This window comes from Macrobrachium rosenbergii, chromosome 51 (assembly GCF_040412425.1).
Source record: "Macrobrachium rosenbergii isolate ZJJX-2024 chromosome 51, ASM4041242v1, whole genome shotgun sequence".
Classification (NCBI taxonomy): Eukaryota; Metazoa; Arthropoda; class Malacostraca; order Decapoda; family Palaemonidae; genus Macrobrachium; species Macrobrachium rosenbergii.
Genome location: NC_089791.1, coordinates 67,037,656 through 67,060,056, shown reverse-complemented (window position 1 = coordinate 67,060,056; position 22,401 = coordinate 67,037,656). Strand labels below are relative to the sequence as shown.

Here is a 22,401-nt window from a genome sequence, read left to right as displayed (position 1 = left end):
AAGTAAAATTCAATCAAAGCAATGGTTACCAAGAGGTTCAGCTGCACCAGTGAAGTTCAAAGTGGCGAGATCTGCCCAGAAGGTTATGGCAACAGTGTTTTGGGACTCCAAAGGAGTGATTTTGATTGATTTCCTTGAAGGACAAAAAACAATCACCGGGAACTACTACAAAGGTGTTTTGCAAAAACTGAAGACTGCATTGGCTAAAAACGTCGAGGAAAGTTGCACCGCAGAATTTTGTTCCATCATGATAACGCTCCAGCACATTCATCAAGGGTTGCAAGAGAAGTCCTACGGAAATTTAGGTGGGAAACTCATCCACATCCTCCTTATAGTCCTGATCTTGCTCCTTCAGATTTTTTCCTGTTCCCAAAACTCAAGGAACTCTTAAGAGGAGCCCGGTTTGAATCTTTGGATGCTGCTAAACATGCAGTTTCAACATGGTTTAATAGAAAGGCCCCAAATTTCTACAAAGAAGGGTTGCAGAGGTGGAAACAGCGCCTTGAAAAGTGTATAGAGTTAGATGGTAGATATGTAGAAAATGATGTTTGAATTTCCTTAAATAAAGAGTATATTGAATTTTTCCTGGAACTTTTTGACTTACCCTCGTATATATATATATATATATATATATATATATATATATATATATATATATATATATATATATATATATATATATATGTATGTATATATATTACAGACTGGTTTCTAGTTTGCATATTAGAGAATACTGGCAAAAGGGTCCCATCTCTAAAGTAAAAGTAAATATGGGGGTTATTATGGTGAAGAATGTATCATTTATCTTTTAAAGCCTTAATCATTCACTTCGACCTTACCTAGACAGGGATTTAAATTGCAATTCTCTAGATTTTAATCTGAATCTATATACAACATTTTTCCATAGGGAGATAGTGCTGTCAGCAGTGCAATGTAGGCATTACTTAAGGTTGATCGCAGCGTTCCTTCGAACCCTAGCTGCAACCCCTTTCATTCCTTTCACTGTTCCTCCATTCATATTCCCTTTCTTCCATCTTGCTGTCCAACCTCTGTTAACATTTGTTTCATAGTGCAACTGCTAGGTTTTCCTCCTGTTACATCTTTCAAACCATTCTACTCCTAATTTTTGTTTTGGCGCTGAATGACCTCATAGGTCCCAGCGCTTGGCCTTTGACCTAAATTCTATATTCCATTCCCTATATACAACATTTCGATATGTATAAATCTGACTCCTAAGCAGCCGGCCAATGAAGAATTAGAGGAATTTATTTCTGGTGATAGAAATTTATTTCTCAGTATAATGTGGTTCGGATTCCACAATAAGCTGTAGGTCCCGTAAAATAAGTCTAATCCTTCGGCCAGCCCTAGGAGAGCTGTTAATCAGCTCAGTGGTCTGGTTAAACTAAGGTATACTTAACTTCCTAACTGACTCCTAAGAAGAAAACAAAGAAATGAGCCATACAAAATTTGTCAGGTTGGATTAAAATATTTATATGTACCACCATTTAATACATATTGTTAGGACGTTGCTTCTTAGCACGCTTCCTGACTCAGTCTTTTTTTCTCTGTCCATTACTTCTTTCTGTACAGTACATGTAATAATGTAAAGCTAAAAATTCTCCTTAATATCGACTTATTCCACCTTAGGAATAACTTATTCTCAAGAGAAATTGTAAATGATAAGCATATATATATATATATATATATATATATATATATATATATATATATATATATATATATATATATATATATATATATATATATATATATATATATATATATTATATATATATATATATATTATAGGTGTTATAATATATATAACCATTTTACAAGTGTTTATATGTCTCTGTGAAAATTTTGATGTTTTGCTTGCAGATTCGTCATTCATTGTGAAGATGTGATTTTAAAATGTCTTTTTCTTACAGGTAAATTGTATATCATGTTACCTTACAATGCTTTGGTATGTTTTTCCATTTGTTTAATATTTGGAATTGTATTATGAACGAAGAATTCCTAGCGTATTTTTAGCGCCGCCGAAGAGAGAGAGGGTAAGATCTTATCGCTTCCATATTTACACAGGTGTCCAGTAACTCGTGGTTAGGCAAAAAGACCCCTCTTATATTATTGTGATGAGCTGTCAGCCAATCAGCGAGTTCTGTCATACATTCATCATGTGTGTCTAACCCATATTTATTAGCTGTGTCTGTGCTTATTCTTTTTCATAATCTGGAAAAGAGAGAATGAGTGAGAGAGGTACTTGAAGTTGACATGTTGACAGCCAACCCATTTTGGGTCTAAAAGCACTTCCTTCTGTTTGTTCAGCTGTGTGAGTGTCCCCAGAAATGTCTATCATAGATAAGAGGTCAGGCGCTCGAAACTCTAGCCGTGTTTGTATTCATACACATGTATACTTGTATGTATGTACGTATGTATGATGTATGCATACTCTATGTATCATGTATTCTGGAAGGGCTTGTTGGAGTGTTAAGTGCAGTGCTATTCCAAAGACAGTCAGTCAGCCAAAGGGGTCCCTGAGACAAGCATCTCTCTCTCTATCTCTCTCTCTCTTTCTCTCTCTCTCTCTCAATAATTCCATATATGAGTTACTGAAGGTTTACTGTTTGTAAAAGCTCCGTTAAAACTCACCCCAGGAGTGTGTTAATTTTCTAGAAGGTGATCAGGAATATTGCTTTGTGCAAGCATTGCATAAAGTGTGTGATGGTACATTTTTACAAAAGGTAATGTGGTGATTACTGAGTTTTGTCATGTTTAAGTCTTAGTGACTTGGCAGTGTTGTCTATGAGAAAGTCTTAGAAATATGTAAGTTTAACTTTTTCTTTTTTAAAAGAGAAGTGATCTTGTGAAAGATTGATATAATCTTTAGGCACATTTTTGGTGGTTGGTATATTTCCATTTTTTCATATTTCATTCTTATATGTCTGTGCTATCATATTACTATAATTTTATAATTACTGTGTTTTGCTGGTGATTTCTTAACATTTTGTTAGTGCCTACCTGTTATTGAGATTTTGGAGAATGTTTATGTGGATTCCAGTCAGTAATATTTTGGTGAATGTTTGTATTAGTTAATCAGGTATATACTTGGCACTTGAGTGATAGTTAATAGTTTGAGTCTTACCTAACCAAATTGCTTTCTTAATAAATTCAAGTTTTGCGAATTAAACTTGATTAAGAAATACTTAAATCTTGCACTGTTGTCAATTAATAGTAAATCTTTTGAGATTGTGAACTCTGCATATAACTTTTGAACTTAGAAATAAACCTGTTTGTTTAAAGTTTTTTTTTAAACACAGCGTTTCATTTTGACCACCAGTAATTAGAGACATTAATGAATGTGTACAAGGTAAGTGATGTATCTGTTTGTTCACCTGAGACTTATCTAGGTAAAATAGAACCAGAGAGACAGCTACAGTGTTTGTTGAAGTGGTAACCATTTTCCACTAGTCTGGATATAACTTAATAATTGTTACCTCATCCATAACTTGATGAAGTTACATTGATTGTCTCAAGTGATATGTAAGTTTTATAGGATCATTGTACCTTTAGTGATTCAGTCAACTCTTTGTTATGAGGTTTCAAGTATCTGGTCGATGTGAGGTAACTTTGGTATTATTATTTGTGTAATAACCAGGTGCTTGATCACTTCGTGACAATATATATATGTATGTATAAGTATATATATATATATATATATATATATATATATATATATATATATATATATATATATATATATATATATATATATATATATATATATATATATATATATATATTATATATATATATTTATAATCACTTTTGTACATGATTCATTTATCACACATTACCACAGGTGAAAAATAAGAGATGGGGTGTAGGTCCTGACCGGTATCGACTTTATCTCCAAGCCATTGACGAAGGACTGATGCAGAGTATTAGAAGTCATAAATATATACACTACATGAACAGTACTGATGAACATACACAACAGTTAGAGGCTACATATCCACTGACAGGCTGGTGTCAAGGTCAGAGTTGCCTTCGAGACTCATTCGGCTAAAAATCACAATATACTCTCAGAGGACAATACTGATAATCACACAGACCACAGGTGACATCAGATCCATACCTGACAGGTGAGGGAGGCAAGGTTTGGAAAACTCATTAGCACTACTGCCCCCGTACTGTGTTTACAAAATCTGATAATCTTATTTTCATACATTTCTACTGCCTACCTTAAAATTTAAACAGTTTACAAATTTCTTTTGATATTAAATGATCAAGTTTATACATCCCTTGACTGATATTCATATTATGGCTGTAACATTCTTTTATAAAGCTAGATTTAATGATTTTCCTTTTTGCCCCTTCCCAGTTGATGGCATAATTGTTTTCACTAACATGTACAAAAATACCATTGTTCCCCTGTGCATATCTCACACATTTTTTATGTTGTTCTATTCTCTTTTCCAGTGTTCTAACCATTTGGCCAATATAATTTGTAAATTGTTTAAATTTTAAGGCAAGCAGTAGAGATGTATGGAAATAAGATTGTCATATTTGTTAACACAGTACGGGGAGCAGTGTTAATGAGTTTTCCAAATCCAACCTCCCTGACACCTGTCAGGTGTGGATCTGATGTCGCCTATGGTCGGTATGTTTATCAGTATTGTCCCCTGAGAGTATATTGAGATTTTTAGCCAAATGAGTTTCGAAGGCTACTCCTACCTTGACAGCGGCCTGTGGGTGGATATGTAATCTCTAACGGTTGTGTATGTTCGTCAGTATTGTTTCTGTAGTATATAATATTGTGACTTTAATACTCTGCATCAGTCCTTCGTCAATGGCTTGGAAATAAAGTCGAAACCAGTCAGGACCTACACCCCATCTCTTATTTTCACCTGTGGTAATGTGTATATATATCTCTTATTTTTCATATATATATATATATATATATGGTATATATATATATATATATATATATATATATATATATATATATATATATATATATATATATACTGTATATATATATATATATATATATATATATATATATATATATATATATACACATATACAAATATAGTATATATATTTAATTTGAGTGTGTATATGTGTAAGGATGCGAATAAATGTTATTGTTTACAGAGACAGTATGTAGATATTAAGCATGGATCTTGATCAGCCAGAATTCTAAAGGATCTAAAGTAGATAATGAAAGAATCATTTCAAGATGGGTAAAAATGTATTCTGCGCGTAATGATACACATCTTTTTATCCAATTAAGACTTCTCTGTGTCAATTTTTTCCATAAAAAAGTTATTTTTGCTTTGTTTGCTTAATTATAATATCTAAACTGCAGTGATGACTACGATGCTTTTTGATGAGTGAGTCCTGTCTCTCACTGCGCTGGCCTAGCTTTGGTTGTACTCATGAAAAAGCGACATCCTTAACCCAGGAAAGCAGGGAGTTCCTCATGAGACTGGAATGAACCCCTGGAAAATCCTTGGCTCCACACCCATAGCCGTTGGATACCACACCGGCTAAAACATACCTTGCTTCGGCATTTTTGTACATGAGGGGTCCTCCAGAATCACCCTGGAACGATAGTCAAACAAACAGCATGAGATGGCTTCAGTAACTCAGGTTTAGAGCCTAGATTTGTAAAATAATACTCAAAGGTCAAGATGGTTGATAATGGCTCTCTCTCTCTCTCTCTCTCTCTCTCTCTCTCTCTCTCTCTCTCTCTCTCTCTCTCTCTGTGTTATTTATGCGTGTTATTTTACAAAATCATCTGTTCGGATTATTATCTCTTAGTAGGGGATGTGAAAACAAGCATTGAATCTGATAGGAGCTGAGAATATGAGGAATGTTAAAACAGAATGAGGTTCACTTTCTCAAATGTAAGTCTAGAGCAAACAAAGAAAAAATGAGAAATCCCGACGGCTAATTTTCTACATTTCGAAAATACGGTAGTTCGATTTGGGAAAAAATTGCATCTTGACTTTCGGAGTCAATGCAGTCTCGCAACAAATTTGGAATGTATGATGTTAACATTAAGAATAAGACTTAGTAATTACAAATAGTAAAATAGAATGGGAAACGAACTGTGGTCTGTGTCTTAGAATGTTGATATGGTCTTGTTCAAAGAACTGACAGACATTCAGTGAATTGCTGTTGGGAAGTTTACTATTTCAAGTAACATTCAAATAGATATTTCAAAAGACACCTTCTTCATGTAACAAAATCAAATGCTCCTATCTTCGACGCAATCGAGTTTTCTGTAGAGTGTACAATGCTGTATGAAACTCTCAGCCACGGCCCATGAAACTCTCAGCCGCGGCCCATAAAAGTATCAGCCGCAGCCCATGAAACTTTCAGCCATGGCCCGGTGGTGGCCTGTGTTGTTGGCACCTGTAGCGGTGCCAGACGCACGATCATGGCTAACAGTAACCTTAAATAAAATAAAAACTACTTTGGCTGGAGGGCTGCAATTTGATATGTCTGATGATTGGAGGGTGGATGATCAGTATACCAATTTGCAGCCTCTAGGCTCAGTAGTTTTTAAGATCTGAGGGCAGAAAGAAAAATGCCGACAGACAGACAAACAGCCATCTCAAGTTTTCTTTTACAGAAAACTAAAAAGGCTTACCTGACAAGCTGATATGCCTCCCTCTGGTGCTCCCATGCAGAGGAAAGTGTTATCGATACCCCTTGGGTATTCAAGGCGGAATGTGCGGAGTTCGGAGTAACTGCTGTTGCAAACTGTAGGTTCAAACACTGTCATGTTGACTTCATTGGGAATTGGACTTTTGTAACCCCCTGTGAAAAAAAGGTATAACTGTACATAAATATGTAACGTGGATTCTTGTTTTTATCACTATTTTGGCTGCATTTTCCTATATAAAAGAATGTAGTTATACTGGGAGTCTAGTGTATCCCTGAAGAAATGCCATGGGCTAACGGTTGAAAAATATATATATATATATATATATATATATATATATATATATATATATATATATATATATATATATATATATATATATATATATAATATATACAGATGTACAGATTAATATTCAATTCATGACTGTACATAAATCACACCGTGATTTATATACAGTCATGAAGCTACTAAATGTCGTTTAATATATATATATATATATATATATATATATATATATATATATATATATATATATATATATTTTTACGTTTTTCCGTGGTTTTAGTTTGAAATATGCTCTGTGAGACAGGTAGCAACAGTTTAAGTTAATTTAGCCTTGTGATTCTGACTTGGGGGGTACGGAAAACGTAAAAAAAGAGGAAAACAAAGGAGAATTTCATATGAGCATAGGGCTCTGGTTACTGAGGGAAATATTACGTAAAACACGTGGGCAAATTTAAAGGAGTGTATTTACATAAATGATATCAGTACGGGAAGAGGAACTCAAGTAGATTACTATCCTGAAGGAGATTCCCATGGGATTGAATGAAACGGGGATTCCAGCCACAGAGTCCGAGAAGTTTGACGAAATGTAGCATCCCTCTGAAATGAGAGATATGCACATTATACGCCAGTAATGAAAATAGACAAAAGAAAAATGAATTCGAAGCTGCACTGAGGGTGCCAAAGGAGTAATAAAGAATTAATACTGCCGATGCAAGAGGCGCACGGACATTAGACAAGGGAGATTTCTGGCTTTCTCTTTAAGAAAATATTACGAGACAAAAGCGTGACTGAAATGGGCTCTTCCAGGCATTTCACCCTTTAGCAGATTTTCCGAGGGCGCGTAGAAGGCGGTCCGTGGATGACTTATGATTTGAGGACGAGTTTCTTTCCACGTGGTGAGATGGGCGGGCTTCCCGTAAAGGCAAGGCGATGGGGACTTCGAAACTCCAAGCAATGGCGGGCTCGAGGAATACGGTCGAAGGGCACGAGGAGAAGTATACTTTGAAAATACGTGGTTGGGGATGCAGGGGCATCGATGGGGCCAGGTGTTGGGGACGTTCACAAGTTCACTCCATATCTTCCAGCCCGCGTGCCTGACCTCGCGGGCTTGCCTTTTATCCTCCTTGGGGCAGGGGTGCGCCCAACACAGATGTGTTGATTCATTGCACCTGCTGCCCGCAGGGGAGGTTGGCCTGCAGGAGAAACGCCCGCCAGATTACTTTTGCCTCGAAGGAAAGATCTTTATCAAAAATGGGGAGCGCCTTAATCTTTAAACTCCCAGCTTAAGTCGATAGACAGATGGTTCATCGATCGGCCGGCTGGGCAGTAAATGAAACACAACAACAACAAAGGAGGGGGAGGGAGGCACTGTTAGCGAATTCTTGCTAATCATAACACTTCCCATACAAGATGATGTATACCTCCTTCGGGTGTGTGTACATCGATATTCGAAGAATGAGCGGCAAATGCTTTACGTTACTCTCACATTCTGCCTTGCAATGAACTTTACTCCTAAGGGTTTTATGAAGCTGGAGATATTACTTTAATAACACATTGGGACAATTTTGTTAACAGGACGCAAAGTGATTTAAATAATTTGCAAAAGAATAATTACTTTAGATTTGGTTACCCACTGGTAACTTTATAAAGTGACTCGAACAATTGTGAATTAATTAAGATTATAGGACCACATATATGAGGCTATGGCCAACAAATGAAAAGAAAGGTTATTGTTCAAGAATTAAAATACACGGTTACTTAATTTTAGATAAAATGCATGCGGTTAGTACAATCTGCCTTGAAGAGGCTGTGTAAATGAAAACAGCGTTTATTTTGTAAATGACATCCCTTACGCGATACTGTAATGACTATACATATTCGTGCATTGATAATTTATCTTCGCCGACCGTACTTGGCTCAGTTTATCGTTCAACGCGAGTTGAGGGATGACCCACACACCGGAATTTGTTTGTGTCGTGTGCGGGCGAGAGTATTTACAGGTTTTAATTCGCTAACCTTAAACTACGCTAATTTTATGCGTCCACTGCCCACTCAATGTTATGACGGGGCGAGCAGACAAAAGATGTGGGGTAGGACAAACAGAGATCTTGGAAGGAAATGGAAGGGGGAAAAGGGATAATAATAACAAAAGGAAAATTACCAAGACATTAGGAATGAAACTTGACTGCATATGAAAGGCGTGGGACGTCCTCAGAGCTATAAAGGGATTTAAATCACAAGGGCAAGAGTTTATGACTGCGATTCATTAAAATAAAGATAACTAAATGACTAAAAGAAAAGCAAAATGATATATTGGTATATGAGCCAAGGGAAAAAAGAGTGAGATTTATTGTGTTAGGCGGGACTATCGTCCTTGCCTATAAATTACGCCCGGACTATCACTTCAGTCCCAGGGGCGAGGAAAGGCACCCGAAGGGCGCTAATTCCTTCAGGAGGGGCTGGACACGCACCCGGTGCCAAGGTAAGGCAAGGGCTGCGGCCACTTCTCACTCTGTTATTCTTAATGATTTATACATTGTGTGGGGAAATGGTATCCCGTATTTGACTGCCTCTTGTGGTGATAATTCTAAGGGGAAGATTAATAGAAGGTGATAAGAGATAGAAGTTCCTGAGGAGCGGAGGAAGATAGAGGAGGGCCCACATCCCCTTCTGATTAGGGGTGCCAAGACCTTCAAAAGCGAAATGGTGGCACAGGTGCCAGGGGAGTTTAGAGCTCTTTGTAAATTACCTGGAATGTCCCACGCCCGTGGTAATTTGCCCGAGCCTTCTTTTTTTTTTTTTTAATGGGACAGTCGCCCGGCTGGGAAGCGGAGGGTCTGCGACCGGAGGGCGGCACGGAGTACCACCTGGGCCTGCTGATGCGACAGCTGACGCAGGAGTGTTCCGCGCGGTTCTACCCATGATCCGTCGCAGTCCGCAGTTCATCGGCCAAGTGAGATATGGCAGAATCCTGACTTGCAATTATGTCGGCGACGGGCCGGTGCAGAGAGGAGGTGGTCGGGGGTGGCGTGAGCGGCTCGCAGGTAACGATGACCAGCTCAGGCACGGGTTGCGAGGCCGCACCTGCAGGTGAGCTTCCGCGGTGGTCGGGAGGAACCGTCTCTCTGACCGACGCTGGTAGCGGTGCCAGGCCAAAGAGAGGGGGTCCTGAGTTGGATCCCGTGAATGGAGATCGGCGTAGCGCCTGGCGCTGGCACTAGGGCAGAGTCAGGCGCTATCAGAGGTTTCTTACCGCGGTCAGACGGACGAAGCTTGCCCTGCTCTCGCATGCAAGTGACACCGTTAGGAATTCTGGCATCTCCTGAAGGGGAGATCTGATTGGGGCCCTGGCACTGCACTGAGGCAGGGCCGGCACTGGAATTGGATCGAACCGATCGAGGGGCCACTGTACATCGTACTCAGGTGGTACTGGTGGGGACTGCATCGTCCTCCTGTACTCAGGGGCGCTGTCTTGCTGAGGGAGAAGCGGGAGATTACTGGTGCTCATGAATGATTCGGGAATGGGACCCAGATTGTCGTGGGGATTTCGTGGGGACTGGAAAGTCCTGTCCCAGGATGACGTCATAGCCTCCGGGAGATGGCTTGCTACTGCAAGATTGCAAATTTTGGATTGGTGAGGTCTTGTGACTCCTTAATTGGACCGTAGGGAGTATCATTTAAATTGATTTATTCCTCGATCGCGGACGAAGCCATCGTTGATTCTATAGCTCCGGCGAACCCTGCCGGATAAGGGAGATTGTTTGAGTCCTCGAATGCAGTGACTCGGCGCGCGGGCTGGCCACCGTGGAGGCCACGTATACAGGCCTTCCGCGGAGGGCTCAATGACTGGGGATCTGTGACGCCAAGGCGACGGTGGAGTATTTACTTTATTATTGCGTGTACTTTGCGCGGAGAACGGCATAGACCTTGCACGCCGCAAAAGGTCTGGCTAGTTCACGTTCCCCGTGGGAGGGCGCAGGCGAGTATTTGTCGGTTTTCCGGGAGAGAGGATTGCTCTTTGTTCCGCACTGTTCAAGGAGTGCCCCGCTTGCAATAATGGCAAGTTAGGGGGCTTCGCCCGAAATTCCTATTTCGTTGGAATTTGAACTCCGAGGAGGACGGGGATTTATCTCCGCCCCATGGAACTTTTCTGAGGCGGTGAGTTTCCCGCCATGTTCATTCGGCAACACCGGTGAGTGCGGTGGGGCTTTTGACTATATGAGTGGCGAGGGCAGGAGGGCGTAGCGCAGGAAATGCTCGAATTTAAACCGCCGAGTACCTCGGCGGTGTTAGTGGCCCTTCGGAATCGAGCCATTTTGTCAACGCCCGCTCCTAATGGTACCCAATCGACCAAGTCTGGCCTGCTTCTGGCTGCCTTCCAACGTCTCTCCACTGCTCGGTAATTCGTGACGCTCTTCGTAACTGCTTACGACGTGCTTCCCAAAGCCCCATCGTTCATGGAAGGGCGGTAGGCAAACGAGGCCTTCCGCCCAGGAATTTAGTGGAGAACAAGGGAGAGTTCCGCTGGGAGAGCACTCCAGGACTCTGTTCGCCCGCCATACTTCGTTCGACTCGGTCCATTTTGGCATGAACGATGAGTTTGGCTGTGGCACTCATCCCGCCGGCAGGGGGCGGGGGTGGCGTACTGTCGCTCTAGCATCTGAGCTTCGCGCGCCGCTTGTCGCTCTCGATCTTCCCATTCTCGTTCCTCCCTTTTCTCTTGCAATTCTGTCTCTCTCTCTCAAGAAATGCATACTCCTTTCCTCCCTCTTCACGTTCTCTCCCTCTCTTCACGTTCTCTTTGCTCTCTCCGCCTTGGCATCGTCCACCGTTCTGAACCCATGCTCAGATCTTGCCCTGATAGTCCCATGTCCTTCAGCGGACATGTAGAATTTGAAATCCCGTTTTGTTGGGCTCTGCATGTTTATCTGAAATAATGGGGATATGATATGTCTGGAGAAGACTCAGGTTGTCTGAAAGACTCAGTTGCAGGAATCTGAAACACTCACCTGTTCAGGACTGGTAGGAGAATGGATCTGTCCGAATAAGACAGTTGATTAGTAAGTCTGAGGAGACTTGTTGTTAAAATTGGATGTGTCTTGGAAAGACGTGGTTGTTCTTGGCGAACGAAGTCTAATATGCGTCTCGGAAGACGTAGTTGGATTTTGTCACGCTCGGACTTGGCCGGCTGTAGCGCGGAAGCGCGGAGTTGTTCTGAATGAACTAGAAATGATCAGTCCCGTGGTGGCGATGCAATCACTATATAATGTCTCAAAAGGACTTTAATTTTGGGTTCCTGCAGGAATGAAATTTCATGCCACGTGCGACGTAGAATTTTGTATGAGTCTCGAGGACTGGAATTTGGAGAAATTCTACACGTGCGACGTAGAATTTTAGGAGTCTCTAAGGACTGGAATTTGGAGAAATTCTCGCCACGTGCGACGTAGAATTTTAGGAGTCTCTGAGGACTGGAATTTGGAGAAATTCTCGCCACGTGCGACGTAGAATTTTAGGAGTCACGTAGGACTTGGAATTTGTGAAATTTGGAGGAATTCTCGCCACGCATGACGTAAATTTGTGAGTCACTTAGACTTGAATTGATTCGTCCCTTAGGACTTAGAAATTACTAACGGGAAACCCAAAGAGAAATGAATGGGGAAAAAAAAAAATGCTACACACGCGGGCATGGGCGGGGGTGGGGGGGTGCAGGTCATTTGGCCAACACCGGAGGTATTTTTAGATTCTGGGTGAATGAACCCGTATATTTATATACCGTCTGGGATTCCGGAGAATTTCCCAGTCGTCTGAGAGGATAACAGTACAACGGCTCAGTAATTTTCCCTATAAGGAGTTTAAATTTCGCTTTCCTAACACCTAACTCGAATTCTAACTACACTGAGAGAATTTCAGCAATGCAAGCTGACTTTGTCGTGTCCCACGTGGGAATTTTATTCGCGCCTAAATAACAGTTCGCTAATTCGAAATGCGAAGTAAAATTTATCACAGAGGAATTTCTTTCGCACTATTCCTCGAAGCAAGAATATACAAGATTTTAACACAGGAATTTTGCACTATTCCTCGCTGAACAAACATTCAGCTGTGCACACAAAGAGCTACTCACAATTGGGTATACAGAACCTCTCAAGAACTGATCTTATGACACGGTATGACAAATACAACAAAGAATACCATCAAAAATTACAGAAAACATAATAATTTTACAGAAAACATGCATATAAGACATATCATTATAATATATATATACAATCTTAGGCTACAAGTAATAAACACAATATCAGTCGCTACCTCGGTAGCTTCGCGATTCAATATATAAATCACAAATCGCGTCAAATTCCTGCTGTGGCTCTGTGCATCTTAAGCGACTAGCCATCGAGCAGTCTATTGTAAGCGATGGTGCACTTTCGCTCGACGGGTAAAGCAGTCGTATCGACTTAAAGACACTCTTGATGGCGCTCAATGGTTTACGATCAACTGGAGTCGCTGAATAGGCTTTGACAGCGGGTTCGTGTCCCGATTCCAATTTTATCACTTATATAGAATTCCCGCCGACAATTCTCGGAATATGCGAGTAGCGTGATTTCGATATTAAAACGACATTTGTGGCTTCATGAAGTTGTATATAAATCACGTGTGATAAAAATTTCATAACAAGAGCTGTGTGTTAAGCGTGCCAATGAGCTGTCATGGCGGGTGGTCGTGCCTCGAGAGCTAGTACACTTTCCCGCTCACAGCGGGTAAGCAATCGACATCTCGGTAAAGACTTATACCTCTCTTGATGGCTCAATGGTTTTACGTCAACTGGTACTGAATAGGCTTTAAATCGCGGGTTGTTGTCCCCACGATTGTTGTTCCATTTTATCATATATAAATTATACGGCGACAATTCTCCAACGGAGATATTACAAAATTAGCGGCGATTTCGATATTAAGCGACATTTAACTCATGATTGTATATAAATCACGATTATGATAGTATAACAAGGCTGCGTGTTTAAGCGTACCAATGAACTGTCATAGGCGGAGTGGGGTCATTATCGAGGCTATTACCTTTTCCCATACGTGGTAAAAGCAATCGCGACATCTCGGCAAAGACACCTGCGGTGGCTCAATGGTTCGTCGCCAGTCATGCGATGCATTTTAATCGCGGGTTCATTACACGATTCCAATTCCATTTATCATATATAAATTCCCGCCAGCGACGGTTCTCCAACGGAGATATCTGAGAACCAGTGGTTTGATATTGGCGACGGTGACTTTGCTGATTGCATATGCTGAATATCTTCTGTGCGGTGTGATAAAAATTTCGCCAACACTGAGCTGGTGTTCCAAACGTACCAATGACTGTATGGGTGGATGTTGTCGAGGCTAGTGCACTTTCTGCTCATGACGTTAAAGCGTCGACATCTCGTGAACACCGCCACTACCTCTCTTGATACCGACTCAATGGTTTGATCAACTGGAGTCGCTGATTGACTTTATTCAGCGGGTTGTTGATGTCCCCACGATTCCGTTCGTTCTTCTTATAAATTCTGCCAGACAATTCATATGAGGAATATGCGGTATATATATGGAATTTTATCACACTCTGATTATATACAATCATGAAAGCTATAAATGTCTTTTTATATCCAATTCACGCTACTCCGGGAATATCCCCAATGGGAAATTATCACGGAAAGGGAATTTGTAAGTGATAAATGGATCGATACTGCCGGGTTCAGTGGGTAGACCCAAGATCTAAATACTTCTCTTTAGACTTTGGGTAGACCCACGGTTGAGCTATATAGCTCAACCGTGGGTAGACCATCGACTGGAGTAGTTGGAAGGTAACTTGTGTCGAGGGATCGAGACCCGGCAGTACCGATCCATTTATCACTTATAAATTCCCTTCATGATAATTCCCCATCGAGGAATATTCAAAATACGTAATTGATATAGACATTTTCCTCATGATTTAAATAAATTCATGACTTTCATATATAAATCATGGTGTAAAAAAACTTCATATATATATATATATATACACATATATATATAATATATATATATAATATATATACATATATATATATATATATATATATATATATATATGAACAAAGTTACAACCACGGAGGAAAACTGAAACACTGGAGATGCTAAGTACTTTCGTCTTATTATAGTACTGTAAAACCAAAACCAAATGAGCTCTTGCGCGGGGTGTTGGGTGGGGGGTTAGTTTGGGTCATCTCCACGTGTGTTTAATCTCCGCATACCAGCCAAATCTATAACAACAACAAAAACATAACACCATTTCTCCCATTATAGATATCAAATACCATCTTTTTCGTTAAGCAGAATTCTCCAATTACATAGGTTCACGACTGACAATTTTTTTTTATACAATAACAGGGAACGGAATCAGATTTTCTATCGACACGGCTTCTCATTTTGGCGCTGTTGCCAATATTTTAAACAGCTCCACGGCCGTTTCAATCCACGGATAAGCAGCTTAAAATTGTTTCCAAGGAGCACTTTCAGTGGTCACGATATGTTTGGAGGCATTTCCCCTTTCTACAAATATCTTGATTTCTTAATATCATAGGTAAAGAATAAATTAGTAAGCAAGGAAATATGAAATAAAGCATAACATAGAGTCAGTTGGACGAGTGAGAAAATAAACAATCGTATACAAACAGATCTCTCTCTCTCTCTCTCTTTGTTGGAAGAACAAAAACATCATATGCCACATCACCATTTTACAAAGTAGTCAAGATATCTCTCATGTCATGTCCTCATTAACATTACTTATCAACACACACACACACACACACACACAGAGAGAGAGAGAGAGAGAGAGAGAGAGTTGTTGTTGTTGACAGATTAAAGTGGCCTTGTGCTTATAGCACGGGATCTTAGAGAAAGTACCAATTCATTATACAAACAGCTTAATCCTGCAGTTACTTAGATGTAAATACTGTATGATGTTTCTTGTCTAGACGAAAATGTTAAATATTTATAAATAGGCTATACATAGAGCGGTGCATCTTTGTAGAAAATAAGAAAAATATGTTATCGCTCATAGGTTGTGGAGAAGAAATGGACTGAAGACAAATCCTAAGCAAGGCGGAATAGGAAGGAGATTAAAATACCTGGAAATGAAAAACAACCCCTATAGTCTCATAATAATAGCCTCAGGGTTTGTCTCAAAGACATTCAAAGGGCCTATGTACACATGGAATTTTGTATACAATATTGCTATCTTTTTGGGGGCTATTTTTTATTAGCATGTTTTTTATATTTTTATATGTGAAGGATACATTTGTATTAAACAATTTTCAAAAAGGTTTTACAGCTTCAAATCCAATAAAATGTAGCAAACAAAGAGTGTTTGAGGACGCTTCTTTTTTTCTTTCCGATTTTCCATAGAAGGTCTTGGTAGCTTTATTGTAACAAATATCCATAATGTGGGTTGGATAGCACAGACCTCTTCCTGCTTTTCTGATGTTTTTGAATTCTTGATCTAAAAACTCAGGCCCGAAGAAACATTGACGAAAAAACTGACATTTTGATATTTACATGATGCCCTGAATAATAGCGTACATATGTCAAATTATTTATCTTTTCCTATAAATACTAAATTTACAATTAAAAGGTTCCCTTTTAATATAAATGTCCAAAAATGGTAAACAATCATCTTTCTCTGACTCAAGTGTAAATTTAATAGAAGGGACTTGATCATTTAGATTGGCCAATATAGTATTTACATCCAAATCTTTGGGTATGATGGCTAAAATATCATCATTATAAAGGTGCCATGTTACAGGAAAATGGAAAATCTTGGGAATGTACAGGCGTTAAAAGAATTCCATATATAAATTTGAAAGAACAGGCGAAAGTGGGTTTCTCATTGCCACACCAAAAGTTTGTTTAAAATATTCCCGTTGAAAATAAATTTACGATCACATATTGATGTGCACAATCTTATTAAATCTATGACCTGGCTAATTGTTAGTGGCAAATCAAGTTTATGCAATTCATCTTTAAGGTATTCCAGTACCGAGTCAATGGGAACTTTAGTGGATAAGGAGCATACATCAAAACTTATTAACCGTGAATCTGGATTGATTGTAATACCACTGATTTTGTCAGTCAAATCTAAAGAATTTATAAGATGGGTACCTTGCAATGGTGACACTAATTTTGTTAGATATTGTGAAAGTTATAAGTTATGGAACCAACAGAACTAATTATTGGTCACATAGAGTTATTTTCTTTATGGGTTTTTACTAGCCCATATAGATACGGCAAGGAAGGTGAATTCGTTAAAACCTGATTTATGAGACTTGTTGTTTTTCAGGATTCTTCCTAATTTACTGTCGAAAGATTTTATTACTTCATCTAAGGGATTCTTGTTTAGTTTTAGGCAAGAATATTGTCACTTAACAGTTCTTCCATTTTTTATATATATACAATTCTTTATCCATAATTACTACGGTGTTGGACTTATCCGCCTTAGTTATGCTGTATGCATGGTTTTATCCTTTTTCAACTCAGCCAAGGCATTTCTATAACGTACCGGGAAATTCATTTTATGTGGAAATTTCATTGCTGAATATATGAGCCCTTTTATTATGCCATACTGTTCTTGGCAAAGGTTACTGAATTTTTCAAAGGCATTAATAGATAACGCTATAGATAATGCAGTTGGCTCAGTTGAAATTACATATGATAAACCCATAGCCTAAAGCGAATATAACATCTTCACTAATACTTTTTTTTGATAAATTCACTACACTGTCTTTTTTTGCATTCTTTATCCAATCACTTTCCTTAATCAGAGTTTTCATCTTCTTATTTAATTTAGATTGAAGCTGGTCCGTTTTCTGCCTGAGGTTTCCGTATATTTCACCAAGCAGGGAATATTTCCAATCACTAGGAATAGAACTATGGAAACTTCTTTTCGCGATACAGACTTCCTTGAAAAATGACGTTTCTTTTCTCTTTGTTTCGATATGTTTCTTTAAAATTATCCGGCTAAATTCATTAAAAGGATGACCATCATATTTCCATAGACGTGATGGCAACAGAGATTTCGGGAGGACTTGTTCTTCTAGGCACTGCTTGAGAAACTTGAGGTGAATTCTTGAGGAGTCAGCACGGTACAAGGACTTGGAGAGGGAAGTTACATAGGTCATCAGTATAGGATAGAGGATAGCAAACGAGTACGTGACCTTCATAATGTTTGATATTAAATCACGAAAAATTAAAAACGTGATGATTATACGAACAAAGTTACAGCCACAAAGGAAAATTGGAACACTGGAGATTTAAGTACTTTCGTCTTATTACCAAGACATGGTCACAGCATCTAAAGATATACAAAGACAAGAGCCTATATATATGGTGGGCATAAGTCCTAAGGGAATACCAAAAGGTTGGGAGGTCACAGAACGGTCAATGGATTTACACTGAAATCTACTTATTAGGTAACTTTTTCACTAAAGTTCCCATTGACTCGGCACTGGATACCTTAAAGATGAATTGCATAAACTTGGTTTGCCACTAACAATTAGCCAGGGCATAGAATTAATAAGATTGTGCATACGTGATCGTAAATTTATTTTCAATGGGGAATGTTTTAAACAAACTTTCGGTATGGCAATGGATGTAAATACTATATTGGCCCAACTAAATGATCAAGTCCCTTCTATTAAATTTACACTTGAGTTAGAGAAAGATGATTGTTTACCATTTTTGGACATTTATATTAAAAGGGAACCTTTTAATTGTAAATTTAGTATTTATAGGGAAAAGATAAATAATTTGACACATGCACACTATTATTCAGGACATCATATAAATATCAAAATGTTAGTTTTTTCATCAATGTTTCTTCGAGCCTTGTGAATAGTCAGTCCTGAGTTTTTAGATCAAGAATTCAAAAACATCAAAAAAACAGGAAGAGATCTATGCTATCCAACCCATATCATGGACATTTGTTACAATAAAGCTATTAAGACCTTCTATGGAAAATCGGAAAGAAAAAAAGAAGCGTCCTCAAACACGCTTTGTTTGCTAAATTTTATTGGATTTGAAGCTGTAAAACCTTTTTGAAAATTGTTTAATACAAATGTATCCTTCACATATAATAATATAAAAAACATGCTTATAAAAAATAGCCCCCAAAAAGATAGCAATATTGTATACAAAATTCCATGTATGGGTTGTGATTTATTTTACTTAGGTCAAGCTAGTAAAGAGTTGAACACCAAATTAGAACAACACAAATACTCAATAAGAACAGGTCAGACTAATAATGCTCTATTTTTATATTTAAGTGAAAAGTCCCACAGAATACATTGGACGCAAAGCCAAATATTGTCACGTTGTAACGAAACTAATTCCAGGAACTTGTTAGAATCTGTTTTGATTCAGTTGACTTGACGGAATAAGTTTTATGGAAGTCAAGGATTATTTTCTTTTGACCTTGTAATAAAACATATGTTCCAGAAGGAATTGAGAGATAGAATAAATAGGATTACCATTAAGTAGATTTCGATGTTAATTTGTTGACCGTTCTGTGACCTCCCAACCTTTTTGCCTTCCCTTAGGACTTATGTCCACCATATATATAGGCCCTTGTCTCTGCATATCTTTAGTTGCTGTGACAATGTCTTGGTAATAAGACGCAAATACTTAGCATCTCCAGAGTTTCAATTAACCTTCATGGCTGTAACTTTGATTGTATAATCATCATGTTTTTAATTTTTGTGATCTAAAATCAAACACACACACACACACACACACACACACACACACATATATATATATATATATATATATATATATATATATATATATATATTATAAACAATATAAATATCCCATATATATATGCAAGGACTTTTTGATTTGGCATGGGCCTGGTTTCGATGGCTGCATGACAAGATATATGTTTCATGTATCATGTCAACGTCTCCATCTTCCCCACGTAATAAGTTATTAAGTTTTGATATGTCTTTAGTAAATTTAATTTATTCTGTAAGAATGAACTACTTTTTTAAGCGGGAAAATGGTCAGGGACGTTTGACCAGGGCATCAGAAGCTGCTGCCTGAGCCATTCTAAGTAGTTCATATATATATATATATTATATATATATATATATATATATATATATATATATATATATATATATATATAAAATATACATATATACAGAACATTTGAAAGGCTGCAACTCCATAATGGTTTCAATGCAGAACAATTTGACAGTATTATGGATAACAGCGCAGAATTCTCTTACATCACTTGATGGATGTGTTGTCACCAAGTCACTATCACCCTAGTTTCTATCAAAAGGGTATGATGGTGAAGCTTCTGGAGCAGCACTTTGAGACTCAAAGCATAAGCCTACTAGGACATCAGAAGCCAATATAAAAGTCTATTTGGTGTATCCAAAGACCCAGTGACCACCAGGTAGCCAAGCAGAAACAGAGTAATGAAAGTGAAAGTAGGTGCTTTGTGTGTCACAAACTAGGACACCTAGCCTAAAACTTTGTCTTTGATAAGAGCAAAGACTAGTTGAAATTCAAGTAAAAGGCAGCATGTTCTACAGTAGTGGAGATGAAGAGGCTGAGTAATTTACCTGCTGAAGGTTATGTCGACAAGGAGAAGGTAAGTGCTACAAGGTACAGTTTGTGTAGATGCAGCTATATGTATTAGTTTGGTAACTGGGGACCAAATGACTGATAAGAAATGGGTTTCTGCACTCACTGATAGGAGTATCTGTAGATTTTTGGTTGCAAAGATTTATTTAAATGCTTTGTACTGTGAGAGAGAATTACATGCTACATTGCTAAACCCTACTGATGACCATACTCTTGGAAACATTCCAGGTATAAGGGCCCCCAAAGAAATTATCAAATCTGGGTCTGAGATGATCAAGACAGCTGTAGAGCAGATGACCAAAGGAACAAGTGAGAGGAAAGTGATGTATGGACAGATTTGGAAAAAGCTAGTACTGAGACAGACTTAGTTGTGGTCACAGCCCAAGTTAGCGAAAGAAGCACAGCATCAAGCCACTTGCAGTAGCTTTTAGCATTCTACTTACAGAGGTAGAGCAATTAAATGAAGCCCAGCAGAAGGTATTGCAGTTGGTGAAGGATTAACAAGACATCTTCACCAGACATCCAGGAAGAACTTCTTGGGAGAACACTACACTAAAGTGATGATGGAGCAGCCATTTAGAGCAGAGATGCATCCTTTACCATATGCTACTAAGGATTTGATCCAGGATGGAGCTGAAGAAATAGTCGAGATGGCACCATCGAAAGGCCAACTTCTGTGTATTGTTAGCCAGTAATGATGGATCAAACAGGCTCTGAGTAGACTGCCACTGACTTAACACCATAATCAAGTTTGACAATGAACTGGTTGGGGATTCTGAGGTTATGGTTGTTAAACACTGTAATGACAGATTTAAAAAAATGGACTTGATCAAAAGATATTGGCAGATCCTGATAAAGATCCATGATGCAGCACCACCAAGAAAGATGCAAGTGAGACCATTCCTATATTGTCAGGCTAATGAAAGGAGTTTGTGAACAACTATGCAAATCTTGCAGCACCTTTGACGAACTAGTGAAGATGGGACAACCAGACAAGGAGTGGAAGAACCTCAACAAAAGTAGGATTTATGAAATGCACCAACACTATGAATACCAGACTTCAGTATGACTTTCATTACGAGGATGGATACATCAAATGATGGACTAGGAGGCATACTACGGGAAGAATTTGAGATGGCATGTTTCCAACTTCTTGTGTAAGTATGAAACTAAACAGGAATGAACGCAACAACTGTACCATCGACAAGGAGTACCCAGGGATAATATGGCAGGTTAGAGATTCCAACTGTACCTGTATGGTGTGGATTTTAATAGACAAGCCACAAAACACTTGTATACATTCAGCATTCAGGATGGAAGACCAAGGATCCTGAAGTGACATAGCACTCCAGAATTACAAGTTTTGAGTAGAGAGCATTCTAGGAAAACTCAACATTAGTGCAGATACATCAGCAGGCTAAATTGAAAGGACAGAGATGTTTCCTGAGTGAGGACATGCTTTCAAAGTATAATTTATGAGATCAATATTCTTTCTTTTGCATACTTCCTCATAGCACCGTTCTCTGTTGCAGTGTCGGGAATAAATGAACTCTTAATTTTTTCTTATGCTCGGGAGCCTTGTACTGATATACGTTAATTTCATACACTCGTTTAGTTTGAAGAAACGCTTATTCAATACGATATAAGAAATTTAGTAACGTTTTATTTATGTTAAAAATGTGTTAATTACATTTTTCTTAGAGTGTTATGTTACCTTTTTTCTCTGAGATATTTCTAGACTGCTTGAGCTGATCAAGATTACG

At 38.5% G+C, this 22,401-nt stretch overlaps 1 protein-coding gene across 3 annotated transcripts in view; it reads right to left on the bottom strand.

Moving 5' to 3' along the window:
* Window positions 1-5,238: 5,238 nt before the first annotated feature.
* The window catches only part of LOC136833474 (venom protease-like), a 43,724-nt gene continuing 26,561 nt past the window's right edge, over window positions 5,239-22,401 (bottom strand). For all 3 annotated transcript variants that reach the window (XM_067095682.1, XM_067095680.1, XM_067095681.1), the window contains exons 8-9: window positions 6,665-6,834; window positions 5,239-5,610 (exon numbers count right to left, since the gene is read on the bottom strand). In XM_067095682.1, the coding sequence (XP_066951783.1) occupies window positions 5,443-5,610; window positions 6,665-6,834 (338 nt within the window). In that variant the 3' untranslated portion in view covers window positions 5,239-5,442. The remainder of the gene's footprint in view (window positions 5,611-6,664; window positions 6,835-22,401) is intronic.